The 23,521-nt window shown below is 49.1% G+C and overlaps 1 protein-coding gene across 6 annotated transcripts in view; it reads right to left on the bottom strand.

The window, feature by feature from the left end:
* Nucleotides 1–23,521, bottom strand: part of ASB10 (ankyrin repeat and SOCS box containing 10) — a 187,331-nt gene that overhangs the window by 7,970 nt on the left and 155,840 nt on the right. For 4 of the 6 annotated variants that reach the window (XM_075315944.1, XM_075315943.1, XM_075315946.1 and 1 more), the window contains 3 exons: nucleotides 20,798–21,302; nucleotides 14,944–15,057; nucleotides 811–867 (listed from right to left, as the gene is read on the bottom strand). In XM_075315944.1, the coding sequence (XP_075172059.1) occupies nucleotides 811–867; nucleotides 14,944–15,057; nucleotides 20,798–21,302 (676 nt within the window). Of the gene's footprint in view, nucleotides 1–810; nucleotides 868–9,916; nucleotides 13,011–14,943; nucleotides 15,058–20,797; nucleotides 21,303–23,521 lie in introns of those variants that run through there. The other 2 variants (XM_075315947.1, XM_075315949.1) reach the window with 1 other exon arrangement.

The raw sequence follows: 23,521 nt of genomic DNA, 5'->3' as shown, positions 1-23,521 counted from the left end.
TGGATCAGGTCATTGTGTTCGTCTTGCCTAGGTGTTGCTTGTAACCTTTTTGCCATGTGGGAGGGAAGCCATACCCTATAAATCTTGTTTCTCTGTTCATTTGTTAGATTATATTTATCGGAATGTGACTCAAAAATGTCCGCATTATGGAAGGCGTCCATTTTATCATCATATTTGGGTATGTCTTTAATGATTTTCATTAATTGGTCATGGATTTTAATGTTAAGACGGGTGGCCTTATCATGTAACTTCTTTTTCCGAAGTTCCTCCTCATTCAGAGTCTCGTCCTCGGCCGTATTCAGCCCGTCCGGTACGTCTGAACCTGAGGCAGGTGACTGGGAAGCATCTGTCTTGTTCTGTCTCGTATTAACAGATACATATTTAATATCTTTCCGTAGTTTTGATATTAAATCTGCTCTTGTTTCCAACTGATCCTCCAGATGTTCGATATGTTCTGCTAATATCGAACAATTTGGACAATCTGTTGTTTCTGCATCTGTGACGTGTGTGTCTGTTGTATTGGGCGTGTCTGTTGTTATGGGTGTGTCAGTCACCATACAGATAGTGTGTGCATATGGCTGTGCCCCACCCACCATGGACTTGTAAGTGTATACCATACCCAATACATTCTGTATCTTTTTCTGTAACCGATTCACAGTAAAAAACTTCTTATCTAACTTAGTATTCTCAAGTTCACATTGCCGGTACAGATTTGACCATAACTGTGCGTCACTATGTGTATGGTCAAAAGAATACTCTACATGACAGTTACTAGAATAACCATGAATAAAAATAAGAATTACTACTTACCGGTAATGATGTTTCCAGGAGCCAACATGACAGCACGGTAGGAGTTGCTCCTTTGACCTTTACAGGGACAGGAAACGCAAGAGTTTAAAAGCCCCTCCCCATCCCCCTTTCCTCAGTGTTTTTTAAAGTACCACACCAGGATGGGAGATAACACCATTTTACTAATGCAGAACGCACAACACATGGTACATAATCAGACGGGAGGGAAATAAGCGTGCTGTCATGTTGGCTCCTGGAAACATCATTACCGGTAAGTAGTAATTCTTATTTTCCAGGACGCCACATGACAGCACGGTAGGAGAATGCCAAAGTAATCCCTATGAGGGGGGGGACCACAGCCTGCAAAGCCCTGCTACGGAACAACATGTGCTGATCGGTGAGAAGGCCCAGTTTATAATGCTTACAAAATGTGTGGGGACCCGACCACGTTGCCGTACGACAAATCAGATCCAAGGAAACCCCCACCCTCTCCGCCCAAGAAGTGGACAGAGCCCTGGCGGAGTGGGCCCCAATGCGAGTTGGGAGGTCCCGACCCGCGGACTGGTAAGTAGCTGAAACAGCGGACCTAACCTACCGAGACAGTTGTCTTAGACACCGTCTTCCCTCGGCACTTTCCCGCAATTTGCACCAAGAGGGCAGAAGCTATGCGCCAGCTCTGGTAGCCTCTAAATATGCCAGAACTGCTCGTCTGACGTCCAAGAGCGAAGGAGCTCTGCCTGTTGGGACTGAGAATAAACGAGGTAGACAGCTTACACTACAGCGACCAGAGACAGTGAGACATGCCCGAAATGGGTTAATGAACATTCTGAACACCGCAACTATAGAATAGAAGTTAAAGTCCTTAACAGCCTATCAAGGAATGAATAAACCACAGCCCGATAGAATGACCACCGGCTAGATCAAGAATAAACATGTCCGAGCTTAATAAACCAGATCAGTACGGACATCAGCTCTCCGAGGTTCAAACGATTACCCCTGGTCACAGACCAGCCCACCGTACCGCCAGAGTTCATATCCTGGCTCCAGAAGCCCAAGATGACAAGGCATAAACTACTGGACCTCGAGTAATGAGAAGGACCATCATGAACCAAAGACGTGAAGAGTTGGAGTCCGGAAGGCACGTCGACCGATATTAGCAAGCCAAGTACATCATCCGACCACCTGAAGGAAGCATTGTTCCCAAGATGCAGATGCCAAGGACAGCGGGGTATGGAATCTGGATGGGAGGAAGCGTCCCAGAAAATGTAGGTGGCCAACCTCATAGATACACTGTATACAGTATATATATTGGAATTTAAAGAAGTGGTTTGCCATATCCGTGGCAGCAAACACAGGAGACTAGTGTTGCCCTGAGCTGGCGGAAAGAAAACCACTACCACCTGGGTAGACTACCCAACCAGAAATGCACTATACTCCATTAGCCTGTAAGTACCACTATATCGGACACTAGCGTAAACATACCACACAGTCTTCCATAGTGACCAGGGAACATCCTCCAGAGGAGTGAGGGCCTCCAATAATCACAGAGTGATAGTTCATTTGACAGTGGTGAGACTCTGGATGTTTTCTCATGAGAACAGCGAGCCTATGAGGGAGACTATGGAGTTCCCTGCCACAAGAGGCTGGAAAACCTCACAGGTTATTTACGAGATTCTGGATGTTGAACAATGGCCAGAAAACCAGTCCAATTGCCATCAAAGGACCTGTCACAGTAAAACGGGCTATTACCATGATTGGCTACATTCAGTTCTTTCCACCATAGGATGAACTCGATAACATTTCTCTTTAGTCATAAGTTATAAAAGAAAGACCAGAGCTAAGCAATTAAGCACCGCTGAATACTACTGATTAGAAAAGAAGGACCGTAGCTGAACTCAGATTCCAGGTCCGAGCCATAATAAGGAGAAAACTAGGCCAACTCAAACATGACAGCCTATTACGGCTAAGCCAAGTGCCGTTCCAGAAGTGTGAGGCCCCTCTAACCAAAGCCGATGCGAGAGACCCAATGCGAAGTATGCAACCCGAGGCGCAAGGGACGAGGCCACTGCAAGGCCAAATGCGCAGAGGCGCAAGGCCAAAGGCGCAGAGGCATAAGGTCCAAGGCGCAGAAGCGCAAGGCCCAAGGCGCAGAAGCGCAAGGCCCAAGGCGCAGAGGCGCAAGGCCCAAGGCGCAGAGGCGCAAGGCCCAAGGTGCAGAGGCACAGAAGCGCAAGGCGCGGAGGCGCAAGGCCCAATGCCAGACACGCAAGGCCAGAACAGGAAGCGCAAGGCGTAAGCCCGGAAGCGCAAGGCCAGAGGCGCAAAGCACAAGGCCAGAGGCGCAAAGCCAGAGGCACAAGGCATAAAGCCAGAGGCACAAGGCGCAATGCCAGACACGCAAGGCCGGAACATGAAGCGCAAGGCGCAAGCCCCAAGTCGCAAGGCACAATGCCAGAGGTGCAAGGCACAATGCCAGAGGCGCAAGGCCAGTGGCGCAAATGCCAGAGGCGCAAGGCCGGAGGCGCAAGGCCAGAGGCACAAGCGCAATGCCAGAGGTGCAAGGCCAGAGGCACAAGGCGGAACGCCAGAGGCGCAAGGCCAGAGGTACAAGGCGCAATGCCATAGGCACAAGGCCAGAGGCACAAGGCGCAATGTCAGACGCACAATGCCAGAAGCATGAAGCGTAATGCGCAAGCCCGGAGGCACAAGCCCGGAGGCACAAGGCACAATCCCAGAGGAACAAGGCACAAGCCCAGAGGCACAAGGCACAAGCCCAGAGGCACCAGGCACAAGCCCAGAGGCACCAGGCACAAGCCCAGAGGCACCAGGCACAAGCCCAGAGGCACAAGGCACAAGCCCAGAGGCACAAGGCACAAGCCCAGAGGCACAAGCCTAGAGACACAAGGCACAAGCCCAGAGGCACAAGCCTAGAGACACAAGGCACAAGCCCAGAGGCACAAGCCTAGAGACACAAGACACAAGCCCTGAGGCACAAGCCTAGAGACACAAGGCACAAGCCCAGAGGCACAAGCCTAAAAGGCACAAGGCCAGAGGCACAAGCCTAGAGGCACAAGCCACAAGGCCAGAGGCACAAGCCTAGAGGCACAAGCCACAAGCCCAGAGGCACAAGCCTAGAGGCACAAGCCTAGAGGCACAAGCCACAAGCCCAGAGGCACAAGCCTAGAGGCACAAGGCACAAGCCCAGAGGCACAAGCCTAGAGACACAAGGCACAAGCTCAGAGGCACAAGCCTAGAGACACAAGGCACAAGCCCAGAGGCCCAAGCCTAGAGGCACAAGCCTAGAGGCACAAGGCAGAAGCCCAAAGGCACAAGCCTAGAGGCACAAGGCACAAGCTTAGAGGCACAAGCCTAGAGGCACAAGGCCCAAGCCCAGAGGCCCAAGGCACAAGCCCAGAGGCCCAAAGCCAGTGAAGCCAAGCCATGAATGGCAAGGCTGAGAAACAGTAAGACCAGAGACGTCAAGCAGTGAGGCCTTGACAGTCCCAAGGCGTCAAGCTAGCGTGTGGTCAGAGCTGTGTGGCGTGTGGGCCGAGGCCAAACCCATGAGGCGCGATGCCGGAGCCCCAAGTTGTGAGGTACGAGCCAGGAGGCGCGAGGCCGGAGCCAGGAGGTGCGAGGCCCCAGGAGGCCAGAGCAGTGAGGCGTGAGCCAGAGTCATCACGAGGCCAGAACCCTGAGGCGCGAGGCCAGAGTTGTGAGGCCCGATCAGAGTTACCCCTAAGAGTGTAATTCACCTGTGAACTTCAGGATACACCTACTGCATGAGTGGTATCCTAAATGCCAAATTAGTCACACCTGAACCAATTAACTCACCCTGAGGTTCAGCTGGAGGGCAAGTTCCAATGCGAGATAATGTGTTATATCCACAATTTTCCCTCCTATAGAAGGAGTAAATCAGACAGAACCTGGTCTGGTGAGATAAGAGTGGAATCAAATGTGTTATTAAACCACAACAGGAGGATCCACACAAGGTTCCATCAACAGGTAAATTCTGAACTTAAACATGAGGTCTGCTGAGCCCAGCAAAACATGAGGCAGCAACCTCACCATGAAGCATAATCTACTTAGAAAGTTCCAAGGCTAAATTTCCAATTTTAGTGCAGGACTCTGACAGATGTGAATGACAGACTGCACACTTTTTTATTCTGGCCGACTTCCTCTGAACTTTTTTAGGGATAGTGCCGGTGCGTGCCGTGGAAGAATCCTAAACGGAAGGGGAGACTGAATCAGGCTCTACCCACACCACTACAGGTCAGATTCCTGACGCACCTGCACTTACGTGACCCTGGGACTCGTCAGGGGGGCGAGCATCAGACCTGTCACCTTCATCCATTGTAATAAGCAGTGAGCAGGTCGTTATACAGAAACACACAGAATGCATATTTCCCCGTTCCCAAGGTTTGATACCTGTTTGGGCGACGACAGGGCCCGTTCCCGCCTCCAGTGTTCCGACCCGGATCACACGCCGCCTTCCTGGGCGCCGCCATATTCCGACCAGGAAATGCGGAAGACTTTGCGCTGCACATGCATCAGCGTGTCAGGCTGGAACGCATGGCGTGCGCACACCCGGAAGTGCCACATGGCCGCGGCAAACAGCGGGATGCCGAGAGCCCTCACCTGAGGGAAGCGGCTTTTGCTGGGAACTCCTGCTCCACCGGCCGGCTGAGGGACCTCTCCTTTAGAGGTGTCGGCCAGGGGCTGCTTGACAGGCCGGAAGGAGAGAGCAAGCCCCCCCCTGATCCGCCTGGACCCCGTACATCCCGACGGTAAGACTTGCGTCCGTCCTGTACAGGGACAGGAAAAACACTGAGGAAAGGGGGATGGGGAGGGGCTTTTAAACTCTTGCGTTTCCTGTCCCTGTAAAGGTCAAAGGAGCAACTCCTACCGTGCTGTCATGTGGCGTCCTGGAAATCCATTTCTCACCAATATGTGATGCTTGTCCTCGAATGGCTCCAACCGTCTTTGGATGGATGGTCCTCGAATGGCTCCAACCGTCTTATGGATGGATGGTCCTGGAATGGCTTTGACACATACGACCTCCGTGCAGCTTTGTCACGTTAAACCTCTCTTAGGTTCTGATGTGGACACAGTGTATCGTCTTTGCCTGCAGCACTTGGACAGAAAGTTTTACTGCACTGACCCCCCCTTCTCGGACAAAGGGCAGGGAATGACGTGAGAAAAAAAAAAAAAGAGTCCTAATCGCTGTGAATAGGCAGCGTGAGAAAAAAAAAAATCACCTCTCACAGAAAACAGCTGTGCGTCACAATCATTCAGGCTGATGCTCGCCAATGTTAAATAACCGGTTTAAGGCAACAACTGCAAAGCCAGTATATAATGATTGGAGCGAGAATTGGTGCAAAAACATATTATGGATTTATTCAGATAAAGAGTTTGAGGTTACAGTCATTAAAGAAAAATAACTGTCTTGGCTTGAGTTAATAGATGGATAGACAGATAAGCAGAGAGAAAAAATAACAGTTCATTTATCTTACATCGCTGTAATGTGTGTAAGCCGTCTCTCTGTCTGTAGATGGTCTGGTCGGGTTGGTGAGTCCGTCTTTCTCCTGTCACCTTCTGCCTCTCCCTCCTTCTTCTTCCTTCTTCTAACCCTTTGAAGTGTAGGCTGCTTTTATAACCCAAACCCCTCCTCCTGATTGTCCTTATCTCTTTACATGGTATTACAAAAAGTAACTATCCTTATTTTAGTTCAGCATTATGTCATGTCACGTGGTACGTTTTACCCGCGAAATAAGTGTACTTGCGCAGTAGAGACTTGTAACAAAACCTACTTCAACTTATTTATAATTCCTTTGAGGCTCGCTGAACTTTGACCTTAGAGTAACAGAAAGAAGTTTCTCAGCTATTTCAGTTCTTAGCCCAACATTCCAAACAGAATATAGCTCTTCTTTGACAACTTTGATGAACAACTAGCAGATGACTTTGGTTCTACCATTTCAAACTCTTGGTCAGTATTTCCAGCTCACAAACTCACTCTTAAAGGGGATGGCGAAATACACATATTTTATGAATACATGTATATTCAAGTTTATGAATCAAATCTCCATAAACTCACTATTTTACAGAAACTGCGTTCCTCCAATTGAAAGACCGGCTAGCCCAAAGCCCAGTCCTGACTGCTCCTGACTTCCGTCGCAGATTCATTGTCCAAACACGCATCAGACACAGGACTAGGAGCTGTACTTAGCCAAGTGGGGGACAACGGTGAGGAACATCCGATAGCGTACCTCTCCCGGAAGCTGTTGGACCGAGAGAGGGCTTAAGCCACCATAGAAAAAGAATGTCTGGCCATAGTCTGGGCCCTGAAAAAATTGCAGCTCTACCTCTATGGCAATGAGTTCATAGTCCTCACTGACCACAATCCCTTGAGTTGGCTAAATCACACTGCCGGGGACAACGGACGCTTGCTCAGGTGGAGTCTGGCATTACAATCTGACAATTTTTCCATCTCCCATAAACAGGGCAAGAACCATAGAAATGCGGATGGGCTTTCTCGACAAGAGGAGAAGGATGATCGGAAGCCTATCATGTCTGGCTAATATTAAGAAGGGGGAGGAATGTGACAATATGGACACCCAATGCCTCTCATGGGTTAAAGTTTCTTAACATTCAGCCAGACGTATTGTTCTTATGTTTGCTAAGTCATGTTTGCTTAGCTATTGTTTCTCCAGACCCTTCCAGTAATCATTGTATTGTAGTTGTGTATTGCTAATGTAATTACCTTAGTAGTCATTGTCTAGTCTGTGCATTCCAGACTACATGTATACCCTCAGTCTTTCTGTAGACATCATTTGGATGAACATTGTCCATGCAGCTTGAGATTCATCCAATGGGAGAGGCGATCTTGTCCAACCAATCGATGAGGACGCAATGTATCCAAGTGGAAGGCTGTGGCTATAAAAGGGATTTCTTTAAGCCACCAGGTTGTTTATGGATGCTGATGGATCCAGTCTAAGCTCTTAGGAGCTGACTAGAGGATCAGGATACCCTGTGGCTTCAATCTAGGGACTCCAGTTCCGATTGGAGACCATATCCACAGTCTAGGGATTTCGACTCCGGCTGCCAGGATTATATCATCATACCAGGACTACCTAAGGAGGACACACAGGTTGGGACAGTTCAGTCACCTGCTACAGACTTTACAGACCTCACACAGCTTCCTAAATCTGGCATTATTCCTTTCTCGGTGGGTGCCCGCCAAAAGCGGGGTGCTGCTGGATTGGAGTACATAGCCCTGGGACCTCTGAGGCATGGACATTCTAAATCCCTGGTGAGCCAGCGGAAGGGTGAGACTCTGTTGCCTGTTACATTTGTGTTTTGCTGGTTATGTGTTATGTGCCGTTAATTGCTTGGGGATCCAATAAAGTCTAATTATTGTGGTTCCCTCACCCTGTGTTGTCTGAGTAGTGTTACGCCCACGGTTAAGGAGGCCGGCGTTCAGTTGGGATGAGCCCTGAGCGACGCTGTCTTTCTAAAGACGGCGGGTTTTAGCGGACGAGAGCACCCACTGAGCCCCATGCCTCCACACTCACTACCCTGCAGTTTGTAAAATAGGGTCACTTGTGGGGGTTTTCTGCTGTTCTGGCACCTCACAGGCTCTGCCAATGTGACATGGCACCTGTAAACCATTCCAACTAAATCTGCACTCCAAAATGGTACTTCTTTCCTTCTTCACGTATTGTACTGCACCTCAAAAGTAGTTTTTGACCACATATGGGGTACTTGCATATTCATCAAAAATTGCACAACAATGCACAACACATTGTATGGTTCATTATCTCCTGTTACTCTAGTGAATTTGAAAAATTTGGCGTTAATACAACATTTTTCAAGTTAAAAATGTATTTTTTCATTTTTTTAGCTCAACATTATAAATTTCTGTGAAGGCCCTGGGGGTTCCAGGTGCTCACCAACCAACTAGATAAATTCCTTGAGGAATTGTTTAGGCACCTCAGGGGTCTCCAAACGCGACATAATGTCCGCTAATAATTCCAGGTAATTTTGCTTTCAAAATTCAAATGGCGCTCTTTCCCTTCTGAGCCCTGCCGGGTGCCCAAACAGTAGATTTCCTCCACATATGAGGTATCAGTGTACTCAGGACAAATTGCACAAAAAACTTTATGGTGCATTTTTTCCTGATACCCTTGTGAAAATGCAAAATTAGAATGGAGCCACTTTTGGGTATTTTCTGTCACCTTGGCCTCTCAAAGTCACTTCAAATGTGATGTAGTCCCTAAAAAAAATGGTTTTGTAAATTTTGTTGGAAAGATAACAAATTGCTTCTATCTTCCGAACAAAAAAAAAATATGTTTCAAAAATTGCGCTGATGTAAAGTAACATGTGGGAAATGTTATTTAGTAATTATTTTGACTGACAGAACTCTCGGATTTATGGGCAGAAAATTTAAAGTTTGAAAATTGCTAAATTTCCAATATTTTCACAAATAAACGCAAAAAAAATCAGCCTAAATGTACAACTATCATGAAAGACAACATGTCACAAAAAACAATGTCAGAATCACCAGGATCCACTGAGATATAACCTCATAAAGTGACACTGGTCAGAATCTTAAAAAATGGCAGAATCATTAAGGTGTTTTCACGCTCAGGGATAAAAGGGTTAAAATGATAAAGCCAGGCCACATCATGGAAGCGGCTGACATTCTTATTGCACTGCAACATGATGTCCGTATTGTTAGTATTAGAATTAGCGTTGACTACTGGGTTACCACTCTGTTAGATCCACGGCACAAGAGTCAATTTAGCAAGATGCTTCCACCCCTGGAAAGGGATGCGCGGATGATGGAGCATCGAAACAAGCTGGTAGACCGTCTTAAGGCTATATGCGCACACTGCAGTCTTAGCTGTACCCAAACTGCAACCCTAACTGCACCTTGTCACAGAGAGCCTGGAAATGTAAAAAAAACTCTTGTAATGATGGGGCGGTTTTGATGCTTTTTTTATGTTTTTTTTGTGCATTTTTGTCGCGTTTTTGTCAATTCTGATTTCATGTGGTTGTCAGTATAGAAAGTGACAAAACTGAGACAAACAAGCAAGAAGAATGAACACGCTGCATTTTTTTGGTAGAAGTTTTAATATACGATAAAGGAAAAATCCAACAAAAAAGTCCCACTCCACCATCAAACTTACATAAAGAGTTATTAGATCTAAGAAGTAAATTAAGAGCCCAACTATTTGATGAATATGAAAGTCATTTACATTATTCAAAGATGATAAATGATTCCAATATTAATAAGCCAACCAGAGCAATGGCAAGAAAAGTCAAAGCAGAAAGGGTAAAAAAGAGAATAGTAGCCATTAAAAACCCAGAGTGCTGGTACATCATCCGAAGGAAATTGTGGATGCATTCGCGGAGGACTACTCCAGAGTATAACTGAAAAATGATTCTCTGCTCCCAGCCAACCCCTGAACAAAGTCATGAATTTCTGGCTCAGATCAACCTCCCTCAAATAGAACCTGAACAATTATTATCCCTCAATGCCCCCTTTAGTGAACGAGAAATCCTTACCACAATTCCATCCCTAAAGTCAAGAAAGGCCCCAGGACCTGACGGATTCACAAATGATTATTATAAAGCTTTTTACTCCCTTCTAACCCCCCACCTAACTAATATTCTCAATAAAGCCTCCCTGTCGGGTACATTTCCACCCAAGATGTAGGGAGCAACTATCACACTTAAGGGTGCTTTACACGCTGCAATATCGCTAACGATCTATTGTCGGGGTCACGGTGTTTGTGACACACATCCGGCGTCGTTAGAGACATCGCAGCGTGTGACACGTACGAGTGACCTTCAACGATCGCAAAATAGACAAAAATCGTTGGTTTTGGAGAGGTCGTCCAAACACTAAAAATCGTTGTCTCGTACGTAGCGATGTTGTTCGTCGTTCCTGCGGCACCACACATCGCTGTGTGTGACACCGCAGGAGCGACGAACATCTCCTTACCTGCGTCCACCGGCAATGCGGAAGGAAGAAGGTGGGCGGGATGTTACGTCACGCACATCTCCGCCCTTCCGCTTCTATTGGGCGGCCGCTTAGTGAAGTCGCGGTGACGTCGCTGTGACGCCGAACGCACCTCCCCCTTGAGGGAGGGATTGTTTGGCTGTCACAGCGACGTCGTTGCACAGGTATGTGCGTGTGACGCTGCCGTAGCGATAATGTTCGCTATGGCAGTGATCACCACATATCGCTTGTACGACGGGGGCGGGTGCTATCGCTCCCGACATCGCTAGCAATCGCTAGTGATGTCGCAGCATGTAAAGCACCCTTAATACCAAAAACTGGAGACAGCAATGAATCTGTCGGCAACAATAGGCCTATCTCTTTAATAAACACCGACATTAAAATCTATTCCAAAAATGATTGCAGACAGGCTCAAAAAGCTCCTCCCAGGCGTGATAAATAAAGATCAGCTTGGTTTTGTGGAAGGACGGCAAACCACTGATGGTACGAGGAAGACAATCAACCTCATACATCAGATGGAAAACTATAAAATTCCATCACTTCGAGAGCTCTGTCCAGACACCCAGGTGCAGGGACTCAACTGCTCAGCCAGTCTGTGGGAGCTGGTGGACAGCAGCTGATGTCATTGGTGAGATATTCGATGGACCCGGGGACATGCTAGGCTTATGGTAAGGTGTGGGTACTATGGTTCCTTTTCGCTGGGAATAGGCTTGTTTTCTAGTGAATCCACGTAGTCGGCGCTTACCTCATTTACATAATGTGGGTTTTTCCAGTTCAGTCGCTCAAAGTCGGTGAGGTGGCTTATCATTTCATTTTAAACTCCGCGGGTGGACAGACGTAACCAAATTCTTCATTATACTGTAGTCTTTCAAGGGTTGGAGCAGGAGTTACCCTCTAAGGGAGACCAGACGGCCCATTTCTTTTAGCCTGCTCGTCTCATCGACTGTACAACCTCCACCTGCTCTTCTCCTTTTGACTCTGCCCTGTTTTTGGCTTCCTTCGGCCTAGCTTGTTTTGGAGCATTGCGTATAGGCAAGCTGCTATCACCATCTAAATGCAACTTCCGAGGCCTCCGCTATAACGATGTTATGACTGACCCATTAGCAGAGGTTCTAGCAGAGGTCCTTTATTTTCATGGACCAGTGTGCCCTTTCCCTTTAGCCAACAATTACATTTCCGTACTGGCCTGTCCTTCTCGGCCCATGAGGATAGTTCTCCTCTAACGAGGTTTCAATTCCTGCCCCTGTTTCGAATGTGCTTAAGGTCCCTGGGCCTTTCCCTAAATGAGTTTGGTAAGCATTCACTTAGAATAGGGGCCCAACCCTGAAATTCAGCGCGTAGGTAGATGGCGTTCTGATTGTTTTGTGAGATATTAGCCCGGATTTATTGCCTCACTAACGTTTGTCCTTGTACCGGCCCCATCCTCCATCACACGAGCGCTTGTCATACTTTGGTTCTCTCCCGTTACATGATCGGGGATGTGACGCGGTTTGGGTATCAGCAGTTTTGGCATTTTGTGGGTGACAGATTCCCTTTTTTTAATCAGAGTATTTTTATTAGAACTTTTTTTCAATAAAGATCAAGATCATCTCATAACAGATAAAACAACAATAATATATACCATAACACCTGGAGGAGCACAGCCCAGACATCTTCCCCTCCCCCACTGTATATATAATATATACTATGACACCTGGAGGAGCACACCCCAGACATGTCTGCCCCTCCCCCACTGTATATATAATATATACTATAACACCTGGAGAAGCACACCCCAGACATGTCTGCCCCTCCCCCACTATATATAATATATACTATAACACCTGGAGGAGCACACCCCAGACATGTCTGCCCCTCCCCCACTGTATATATAATATATACTATAACACCTGGAGGAGCACACCCCAGACATGTCTGCCCCTCCCCCACTGTGTACATAGTATATACTATAACACCTGGAGGAGCACACCCCAGACGTGTCTGCCGGTCTGCCAGTCCCCATTGGCATCTCTCAGTACAAAACACCTTCAAAACCAAGTAGTACAAAGTTTAAGAGCGGTGGAGGGAGTGGTAGCTTGGGCAACGTATCCGGGAGTCTTCCCTCAAGATATGAACGCAATGCACAGCGGCAGAGGTGCTGCAGGGAACGCGGACTGCGGGACAGCAGAAACACCGACTGGAAGAAAGAAGGATTTTTCTGCAAAGAATAACACAAAAGAGTCATATTAAACAGGAGAACCAGATGAATCAAGTAGAACTGGAAGAGCCGAGGAAAATAAGGAAACCCTAGTAGAACCAAGCGAGACAAGAAAAACCAGGAGAGTTGCGTTTAACCGGGCGAGCCAAGGAAAACTAGGAGAGCCGAGTATAAGCAGGCGAGCTGAAGAGGACTGGGAGAGCGGTGTATTTCCAGGCAGCAAAGGAGAACTGGGAGAGCAGAATATAACAGGGCGAGCTGAGGAGCACTTGGAGAGCCGAGTATAACCAGGCCAGCCAAGGAGAACTGAGAGAGCCAAGTATATCCGGGCCAGCCAAGGAGAACTGGGAGAGCCGAGTATAACCACGCAATCTGAGGATAACTGGGAAAGCCGAGTATAACCGAGTGAGCCAAGGAGAACCGAAAGCTGAGTATAACTGGGTGAGCCAAGGACAACTATGAGAGACGAGTATAACCGGGTGAGCTGAGGAGAACTGGGTGAGCCAAATATAACCGAGCAAGCTAAGGAGGACTTGGAGAGCTGAGTATATCCAGGCCAGCCAAGGAGAACTGGGAGAGCTGAGTATAACCAGGCGAGCTGAGGAGGACTAGGAGGGCCGAGTATAACTGGGCGAGCTGAGGAGCACTGGGAGAGCCGAGTATAACCGGGCTAGCCAAGCAGAACTGGGAGAGCCAAGTATAACCACGCAATCTGAGGATAACTGGGAGAGCCGAGTATAACCGAGTGAGCCAAGGAGAACCGAAAGCTGAGTATAACCGGGTGAGCCAAGGACAACTATGAGAGACGAGTATAACCAGGTGAGCTGAGGAGATTTGGGTGAGCCGAGTATAACCAGGCGAGCAAAGGCGAGCCGGAAGAGCCAAAAATAACGGGGTGAGCTGAGAAGAACCAGGAGAGATGAGTATAACCAGGCACGCTGATGAGAATTGGGAGAGTAGAGTATAACCGGATGAGCCAAGAGGAATCAGGAGAGGCGAGTATAACCGGGCGAGCCAAGGAGAACCAGGAGAGCTGAGTTTAACCGGGTGAGCTGAGGAGAACTGTGAGAAACAACATTAATCGGGAGAGCTGAGAAGAATCAGCAGAGCTGAGTTTAACTGGGCAAGCCAAAGAAACCTAAGAGTGCCGAGTATAACTGAGCAAGCTGAGGAGAAATAGGAGAGCCGAGTATAACTAGGTGAGATGAGGAAAATTGGGAAAGCATAGTATAAAACGGCAAGCTGAGGAGAACTGGGACAGCCAAGCATAACTGGGCGAGCTGTGGAGAATTGACAGAGCCGAGTATAACCGGGTGAGCTAGCTAGAACCAGGAGAGGCAAGTATAACCGGGCGAGCTGAGGAGAACCGGATGAACCAAGTATAACCAGGAGAGCTAAGCTATTTGAGAAGAAGGGCAGATGAGATTCTGGTGAAAGTCTAAAGACATCTGGTCGCTGTAGGAGCCATTACTGGAGCATGAACTGAAGAAGTCTGTTCTGCGTGTGGTGTGATATTTTGCGGAATGTGATGGGGTGATGTTCATCCGTATGTGATGAGGTGATGTTCTGCAGGAGTCACAAAGGGGTGACACAGACCCTCCACCACACTATAAGGATGTCCCCCGTGACTATGGATGTCACTAAAGCAGCTCCTGTCTTTGGTGACACTCAGGCAGGAATATCCCCATCCTTATTCCTGTCAGTTATCTGTGGGATGAAATCTTATTTATGCACTGAGCAAAGCAGGGATCTGCCCCCAGGTACCGCAGGACACCTGCAGCAGAATGTGGGGTCCAGTCCTTGGTAGGTTGGTGAATGGGGGAAGGTGGTTTTAATGTTATGACTGAACAGTTTCTATCTTAATTTATGACTCATTTCTTGGCTCCTGTTGTGGTGGTGCCCCAAGACTTCACCCCCACATAACTGCACCCACCTGCTGCTCTTCCTCAGGGACGACCTCCGCCCAGTCCTCAGAGCCTCGCAGATTACTGTACGTGTTCAGCAGAACCTCAACGGTGCGCGGAGAAGAGCAACAGAAGCGCAGAACCTGGGAGGAGAAGAGAGGAGAATTAGAGGTGGGCAACAATGAAGACAGCATGGTCAGTGGCGGGCGATGGCAAAGAGTGCAGGGTCAGGGACAGGTGACTGCAAAGAACGTAGGGACAGAGGCAGCTGATGGTGAAGAGAGCAGGGTTAGGGGCGAGTAAAGGCAAATAGAGCAGGGTCAGGGGCGAGTGCCAGCGAAAAGAGCGGGGTTAGAGGTGGGTAACAGGGAGGAGAGCAGGGTCAGTGTCGGACAATGGCGAATAGTGAAGGGTCATTGGTGAGTGATGGTAAAGATTGTAGGGTCAAAGGCGGTTGATGGCAAAGAGTTCAGGGTCGGAGGTGGGTGATGGTGAAGAACGCAGGGTTAGAAGCGGGTGTTGGCGAAGAGAGCAGGGTCAGAAGTGGGTGATGGCAAAGAGAGCAGGGTTAGGGGCAGGTGACGGTGAAGAACGCAGGATCAGAAGCGGGTGAAGTTGAAGAGAGCAGGGTCAGAAGTGGGTGACGGCGAAAGGAACAAGGTCAGAAATGGGTGATGGCAAAGAGAGTAAGTGATGGTGAAGAGAGCAGGGTCAGAGGCAGCCAACGGTGAAGACAGCAGAGTCTGAGGTGAGTGACAACAAAGAGAGCAGGGTCAGAGGTGTACAATGGCAAAGAGACCAGGGTCAGAGGTGGGCAACAATGGAAAAATTCAATATCAGAAGCGGGTGAAAGCAAAGAGAGGCAGGTCAGGAGTGGGCACCGTCAAAAAAAGCAGGGTCATAGGTGAGCAATGGCGAAGAATGAAAGGTCAGAGACAGGTGATGATGAAGAATGTTGGGGTCAGAGGTGGGTGACAGCAAAGAGAGCAAGGTATGGGGCTGGTGACAACAAAGAGAACAGGGTCAGAGATGGGTGACATCGAAGAGAGCAGGGTCAGTGGCAGGTGATGGCGAAGAGAGCAGGGTCATATGGGGGCAACGACAAAGAGAACCGGGTCAGAGGCGGGCAACAGTGAAGAGAGCAGGGTCTGGGGTGGGTGACAACGAAGAGAGCAGAATCAGAGGTGGGCAACGGTGAATAGAGAGCATGGTCAGAGGCGGGCAATGGTGAAAAGAGCAGAGTAAGAGGTGGGCAACAGCAAAGAGAGCAGGGTAAGTAATGAACAACAGCAAAAAGACCAGGGTCACTGACGGGTGATGGCAAAGAGAGCAGTGTCAGAGGCGGAGAAAAGCGAAGAGATCGGGGTCTGAGGTGGTCAACAGCGAACAGAGCAGGGTTAGAGGCAGATGATGTAGAACAGAGCTGGGTCAGACAGGTGACGGTGAAGAGAGCAGGATCAGAGGTGGATGATGGCAAAGAGAGCAAGGTCAGAGGTGGGTAACAGCGAGGAGAGCAGGGTCAAAGGCAGGTGACAATGAAGAAAGCAGGGTAAGAGGCAGGTGATAATGAAGAGCATGACCAGAGGTGGGTGACGATAAAGAGAGCAGGGTCAGAGGTGAGTGATGGCAAAGAGAGCAGGGTCAGAGGTGGGCAACAGCAAATAGAGCATGGTCAGAGGTGGGAAACAATGAAGAGAACAGGTTAAGAGATGGGCAACGGCAAAGAGAACACGGTCAGAGGTTGGCAATGGTGAAGAGATCAAGATCAGAGGCGGACAATGCTGAAGAGAGCAAGCTCTAGGGCAGGTGAGGATGAAGAGTACAGGGTCAGAGGTGGGTGACATCAAAGAGAGCAGGGTCAGGGGGGCGATGGTGTAGAGAGCAGGGTCAAAAGCATGCAATGGCTAAGAGAGCAGGGTCAGAAGTGGACAAAAAGAAAGAAAGTAGTAAGGTCAGTGGCGGTAAGCAGTGAAGAGAGCAGGGTCAGAGGCGAGTGACAGTGAAGAGAGCAAGGTGTGAGGCGGGTGATGACAAAGAGAATGGGGTCAGAGATGGGTGACATTGAAGAGAGCAGGGTCAGAGGCAGGTGGTACTGAAGAAAGCAGGGTCAGGAGTGGGTGATGGCGAAGAGAGCAGGGGCAGGGGCAGGTAATGGCAAAGAAAGCAGCGTCAGAGTTGGGCAATGGCGAACAAAGCAGGGTTAGAGGTGGGTGATATAGAACAGAGCTGGGTCAGGCAGGTGACGGCGCAGAGAGCAGGGTCAGAGGTAGGTGATGGTGAAGACAGCATGGCCAGAGGTGGGTGACGATGAAGAGAGCAGGGTCAGAGGTGGGTGACGGCGAAGAGAGCAGGGTCAGAGGTGGGTGATGGTGAAGAGGTGGGTAACAGCGAAGAGAGTAGGGTCAGAGGCAGGTGACAGGTGACATTGAAGAAAGCAGAGTCAGAAATGGGTGACAATGAAGAGAGCAGGGTCAGAGGTGTGTGACAGTGAAGAGAGCAGAGTCAGTCAGAGGTGCGTGAAGGCAAAGAGACCAAGATCAGAGAGGTGGGTGACAGCGAAGAAATCAGGGTCAGAGGTGGGTGATGGTGAAGAGGACAGGGTCAGAGGTGGGTGACGGTGAAGAGAGCAGGGCCAGAGGTGGGTGATGGCGAAGAGAGCAGGGTCAGAGATGGGGAACATCGAAGAGAGCAGGGCCAGAGGTGGGTGATGGTGAAGAGAGCAGGGTCAGAGATGGGGAACATCGAAGAGAGCAGGGTCAGAGGTGGGTGATGGTGAAGAAAGCATGGTCAGAAGTGAGTGATAGCGAAGAGAGCAGGGTCAGAAGTGGGTGATGGCGAAAAGAGCAGGGCCAGAGGTGGGCAACAGTGAAGAGAGCAAGATCAGAGGTGGGTGATGGTGAAGAGAGCAAGATCAGCGAGGAGAGCAGGGTCAGAGGCAGGTGACATTGAAGAAAGCAGGGTCAGAAGTGGGTGACAATGACAAGGGCAGGGTCAGAGGTGGGTGACAGTGAAGAGAGCAGAGTCAGTCAGAGGTGCATGACAACGAAGAGAGCAAGATCAGAGGTGGATAAAGGCAAAGAAAGCAGGGTCAGAGGTGGGTGATGTGAAGAGAGCATGGCTATCTCCCACCTCCTCTATATGTACTCTGTACTCCTACTTCTGTTCTCTGCTTTCTACATTACTGTGTACTACTCCTTCTAGACCTGTCCTCTGCCTTCTACAATACTCTGTGCGCCTCCTCCTAGTCCTGCCCTCTGCCTTCTACATTACTCTGTGCTGCTCCTCCTATTCCTGTCCTCTGCCTTCTACATCACTCTGTCCTCCTCCTAGACCTGTCCTCTGCCTTCTACATTACTCTGTGCTCCTCCTCCTAGACCTGTCCTCTCCCTTATACATCACTCTGTCCTCCTCCTAGACCTGTCCTCTGCCTTCTACATTACTCTGTGCTCCTCCTATTAGACCTGTCTTCTGCCTTCTACATTACTCTGTGCTCCTCCTAGACTTGTCCTCTGCCTTCTACATTACTCTGTGCTCCTCCTCCTAGACCTGTCCTCTGCCTTCTACATTACTCTGTGCTCCTCCTCCTAGACCTGTCCTCTGCCTTCTACATTATTCTGTGGTCCTCCTCCTAGACCTGTCTTCTGCCTTCTACGTTACTCTGTGCTCATCCTCCTAGACCTGTCCTCTGTGTTTTACATTATTCCGTGCTTCTCATAGACCTGTCCTCTGTCTTTTACATTAGTCTGTGCTCCACCTTCTAGACCTGTCCTCTGCCTTCTACGTTACTCTGTGCTCGTCCTGCTACACTTGTCCTCTGCCTTCTACATTACACTGTGCTCCTATTCCTAGATCTGTCCTCTCCCTTCTACATTACTCTGTGCTCCTCCTCCTAGATCTGTCCTCTCCCTTCTACATTACTCTGTGCTCCTCCTTCAAGAACTCTCCTCTGCTTTCTACATTACTCTGTGCTCCTCCTCCTAGATCTGTCCTCTCCCTTCTACATTACTCTGTGTGTGCGCCTCCTTCAAGAACTCTCCTCTGCTTTCTACATTACTCTGTCCTCCTCCTTCTAGACCTGTCCTCTGTCTTCTACATTACTCTGTGCTCCTCCTCCTAGACCTGTCCTCTGCCTTCTACATTACTCTGTGCTCCTCCTCCTAGACTTGTCCTCTGCCTTCTACATTACTCTGCGCTCCTCCTTCTAGACCTGTCCTCTCCCTTCTACATTACTCTGTGCTCCTCCTCCTAGACCTGTCCTCTCCCTTCTACATTACTCTGTGCTCATCCTCCTAGACCTGTCCTCTGCCTTCTACATTACTCTGTGCTCCTCCTCCTAGACCTGTCCTCTGCCTTCTACATTACTCTGTGCTCATCCTCCTAGACCTGTCCTCTGCCTTCTACATTACTCTGTGCTCCTCCTTCTAGACTTGTCCTCTGCCTTCTACATTACTCTGTACTCCTCCTCGTAGACTTGTCCTCTGTCTTTTACATTACTCTGTACTCCTCCTCCTAGATCTGTCCTCTCCCTTCTACATTACTCTGTGTGTGCGCCTCCTTCAAGAACTCTCCTCTGCTTTCTACATTACTCTGTCCTCCTCCTTCTAGACCTGTCTTCTGCTTTCTACATTACTCTGTGATTCTCCTTCTAGACCTGTCCTCTACCTTCTACATTACTCTATGCTCCTCCTCCTAGACCTGTCCTCTGCCTTCTACATTACTCTGCGCTCCTCCTTCTAGACCTATCCTCTGCCTTCTACATTACTCTGCGCTCCTCCTTCGAGACCTATCCTCTGCCTTCTACATTACTCTGCGCTCCTCCTTCTAGACCTATCCTCTGCCTTCTACATTACTCTGTGCTCCTCCTCCTAGACCTGTCCTCTGTCTTCTACATTACTCTGTGCTCCTCCTCCTAGACCTGTCCTCTGCCTTCTACATTACTCTGTGCTCCTCCTCCTGGACCTGTCCTCTGCCTTCTCCATTACTCTGTGCTCCTCCTCCTAGACCTGTCCTCTGCCTTCTACATTACTCTGTGCTCCTCCTTCTAGACCTGTCCTCTGCCTTCTACATTACTCTGTGCTCCTCCTTCTAGACCTGTCCTCTGCCTTCTACATTACTCTGTGCTCCTCCTTCTAGACCTGTCATCTACCTTCTACATTACTCTGTGCTCCTCCTTCTAGACCTGTCCTCTGCCTTCTACATTACTCTGTGCTCCTCCTTCTAGACCTATCCTCTGCCTTCTACATTACTCTGTGCTCCTCCTCCTGGACCTGTCCTCTGCCTTCTCCATTACTCTGTGCTCCTCCTTCTAGACCTGTCCTCTGCATTCTACATTACTCTGTGCTCCTCATTCTAGACCTGTCCTCTGCCTTCTACATTACTCTGTGCTCCTCCTTTAGACCTATCCTCTGCCTTCGACATTACTCTGCGCTCCTCCTTCTAGACCTATCCTCTGCCTTCGACACTGTTGACCACTCCCTTCTACTACAGCCCTTCTCTTCCCTCCCTCGGTATCACAAACCTCATCCTCTCCTGAATCTCCTTAAACCTCAATAACCACACTCTCCCGCACCCACACGACCTTCTCATCCCACCCTCTATGTTGTGGTCCCTCAAGGCTCTGTTCTGGGATCCTTACTATCCTCCATATAACTTTGTCGTGAGACAACTCATACAGTCCCATGGCTTCTGGTACCATCTATCCGACCCTCAGATCTACCTCTCGGGCGCAGACGTTAGCTCTCTGCTGTCCATCATCTCAGAGCGTCTATCATCCTTCTTCTTCTCATTACACTTCCTAAAGCTCAATGTGAACAAGTTCGATATTCGGATGGTTTCTGCTCTTCCAATTTATACTGCAATTGAAAACTTTTCAGGGAGACTTACCTTGCTGAGTGCTCCCGGCCACACTCGGATGGCGCCGTGATTCAGCAGCGCCCGCACTATGACCTCCGGCTCGTGCTGCCGCTTGTAGGCCGTCACCTGTAGGATGTTCTGCATGGCTGTGTTCCCGCTGTAGCTCATGGCGTTCACCTCCGCTCCATGCTGCAGGAGAAGCTCCACAGTCTGGGGGTTCACGCTCTTACAGGCCAGGTGCAGGGGGCTTTGCTGGTCATTGTCACGGGTGTGAATATCGGCGCCACAGTCAATCAGTCGCTGACACACCTTGAAGTACCGGTCCAGCTGCTGGCAGCTCTGGGGGTGACTGCAGGCCACGCTCAGTGGTGTCTCACCGTGGACATCTCTGCTCTCCATCGCAGCTCCAGAATGCAGGTAAAGTTCCACGTGCTCCATTAATCCATGTCCGGCCGCGATGTGAAGAGGGGTGAGAGCCTCATCCTCCGAAGGAGCGGCCACATGGGCTCCATACTTTAGAAGCAGCTGAGCGCAGCTGCAAAACAGGACAAGCAGGTCACCTCGTGAACTTACATGGGGTTGTAGGCATCTGTGATAGCTGTGCTGTTATGTGGCACTGCAGGCCATACTATTTTTATTCAAATTTTTCAATAACATATAACACTGGCATAAACGAATTCAGCATTGAAAATTCAATTCAAAAACATTACATTGTCCTGTTTGATCATCACAAATTCCATACCACTTTTTAGAATCAATAACCGTAACATGGCAAGGTAAAGCAAAGGAAGGCAGCGACCCCTTAACCCAACATACTTATCATTCCCCCTATTTAACCCTTATAAACATGGTAAGGTCATACTATTTAATATCTTTTGTGTTACATGGGACTGCAAGCGACACTTACTATGTGTTATCTGTGATGTGCAATGGGAGTACATATCTAGGGGTGCCCGCAGGGCATTTGCCCCAGGTGTAACAGGCAGGGGGTGCCATAAGGCGGTTAGATGTGTCAGTCCATGGTGTCTCTCCTGCAGTTGCATTTTACCACCCTCTGCACTAGGATTCAGCGATTCGCAAGCTGACATCCATCTCATTGTGAAGGTGCCATCTCCCAGCAATCAATAGTGCTCACGTCTTTCAGACGCATGTACAGGTGAAGCTATGACCGCTGTCACTTCCGGGTCAGGGCGACGTCAGCAACGTGATCAGGTTATCTCTCCATACTGTTGACGTCGCTCACCAGCACTGCAGAGGGGCAAAGGATGTTGGTGTAGTAAGTGCGCTGAAGGCACCAAAGATTTATTGTAATGGTTGGGAGATTTGAGGACACATTATGGTGAGCGGGTGTTAATGTGGACACAGAATAGAAAGCATGGGAGTGGGAAGAAATTTGAAGACAGTTTAGGGAGATGATATTGGATTTTGTGGGAATTGGTGCAGACACAGTATTGGCAGTGACAGGGGATGGGTGTTGACACAGAATGAAGAGCGAGGATGGGAGCGATGTGTGAGGAAACAGTATGAGGAATGAGTGGAGGGGAATGTATGCAGACACCGTATGGAGCCAGGGAGAGAATAGGTGCTGACACAGTATGGGGAGCGAGGAAAGGGGTGAATGCAGACACAGTATGGGGAGTGAGAGTGGGGATATATGAGGAATCAGTATGAAGAGCTAGGGGGGAATGTATGCGGAACCAGTATGAGCAGTGAGGGAGGGGATGGATGCAGACACAGTATGAGGAGCGAGGGGTGCGATGTATGAGGAATTATGGAAGCAGAATGTATGCAGACACAGTATGGTGCCAGGAAAAGGATGGGTGCAGACACATTATGGGGAGTGGGGGAGGGGATGGGTGTAGACATAGTATGGGGAGTGATGGGCTGTGTATGAGAAAACCGTATGAGGCATGTGGACATAGTATGGGGAGCATGGGAGGAAAGAGTGCTGACACAGCAGTAAAACGAGGGGTAAGGATAAATTTGAGGATACAATATGGGTAGTGAGAGTGTACACAGCATGGTGAATGAGGGGGGTAGGTTGTGGACACAGTATAAAGCCAGGGAGAGGATTGGGAACAAGGCGGGAGGGTGAGTGCAATCACTGTATGGGGAGTGAGGGGGTGTTACAGGGTGACCTATGGATGGGTACCCCCCTGAAGACATCAAGGGTTTTAGTGCATAATGGGAGATGTAAAATGCATGGTACATGGTATAGTTTTATAGTAGAAAATGTGATGCGTTATATAATGTAGAGTTATTGTTAGTATTCTTTAGTGATGGTACCGCCTGCAGCCACAAGATGCCACTGTTTCCTAGTTTGGTATGATATGATGTAGATACAGGAGAAATCTTGGCAGAGGTTAACTTCATAGCCGGCCCACGGTGGGGTGGGAAAGGGAACTGAAATAGGAAAGTGTAGTTCCTATTTAGAGGCAGTGTGTGGAGAACAGTGTAGAGAGTGGGACGAATACCTAATAGGAGCAGACAAGTCTAGTGAGCTGCAGGAGAGTACAAGGGAGCTTGAACCGAAAGATCCTTAGTGATTACAGAAGTGGGTGCAACCTGTATGAGAGCAATCTTCGACAGGAGGAAATCCAGTATTAGCTGGGAGTGGTAGGAGACCTTGTAAGAGAATCTGCCTAGCCAGAAACATGGAGAGAGGATATCTGCTCAAGGAGGAGCCTTCGTCAGGAATCGCTCTGTGGTAGTGTGGAGAGAAGCCAGTGAAACACATTGACCCCTGAGTTCCAG

This window comes from Anomaloglossus baeobatrachus, chromosome 6 (genome assembly GCF_048569485.1).
Source record: "Anomaloglossus baeobatrachus isolate aAnoBae1 chromosome 6, aAnoBae1.hap1, whole genome shotgun sequence".
Lineage (NCBI taxonomy): Eukaryota > Metazoa > Chordata > Amphibia > Anura > Aromobatidae > Anomaloglossus > Anomaloglossus baeobatrachus.
The sequence above is the reverse complement of the archived record's forward strand: the minus strand, read 5'-3'. Positions and strand labels throughout refer to the sequence as shown.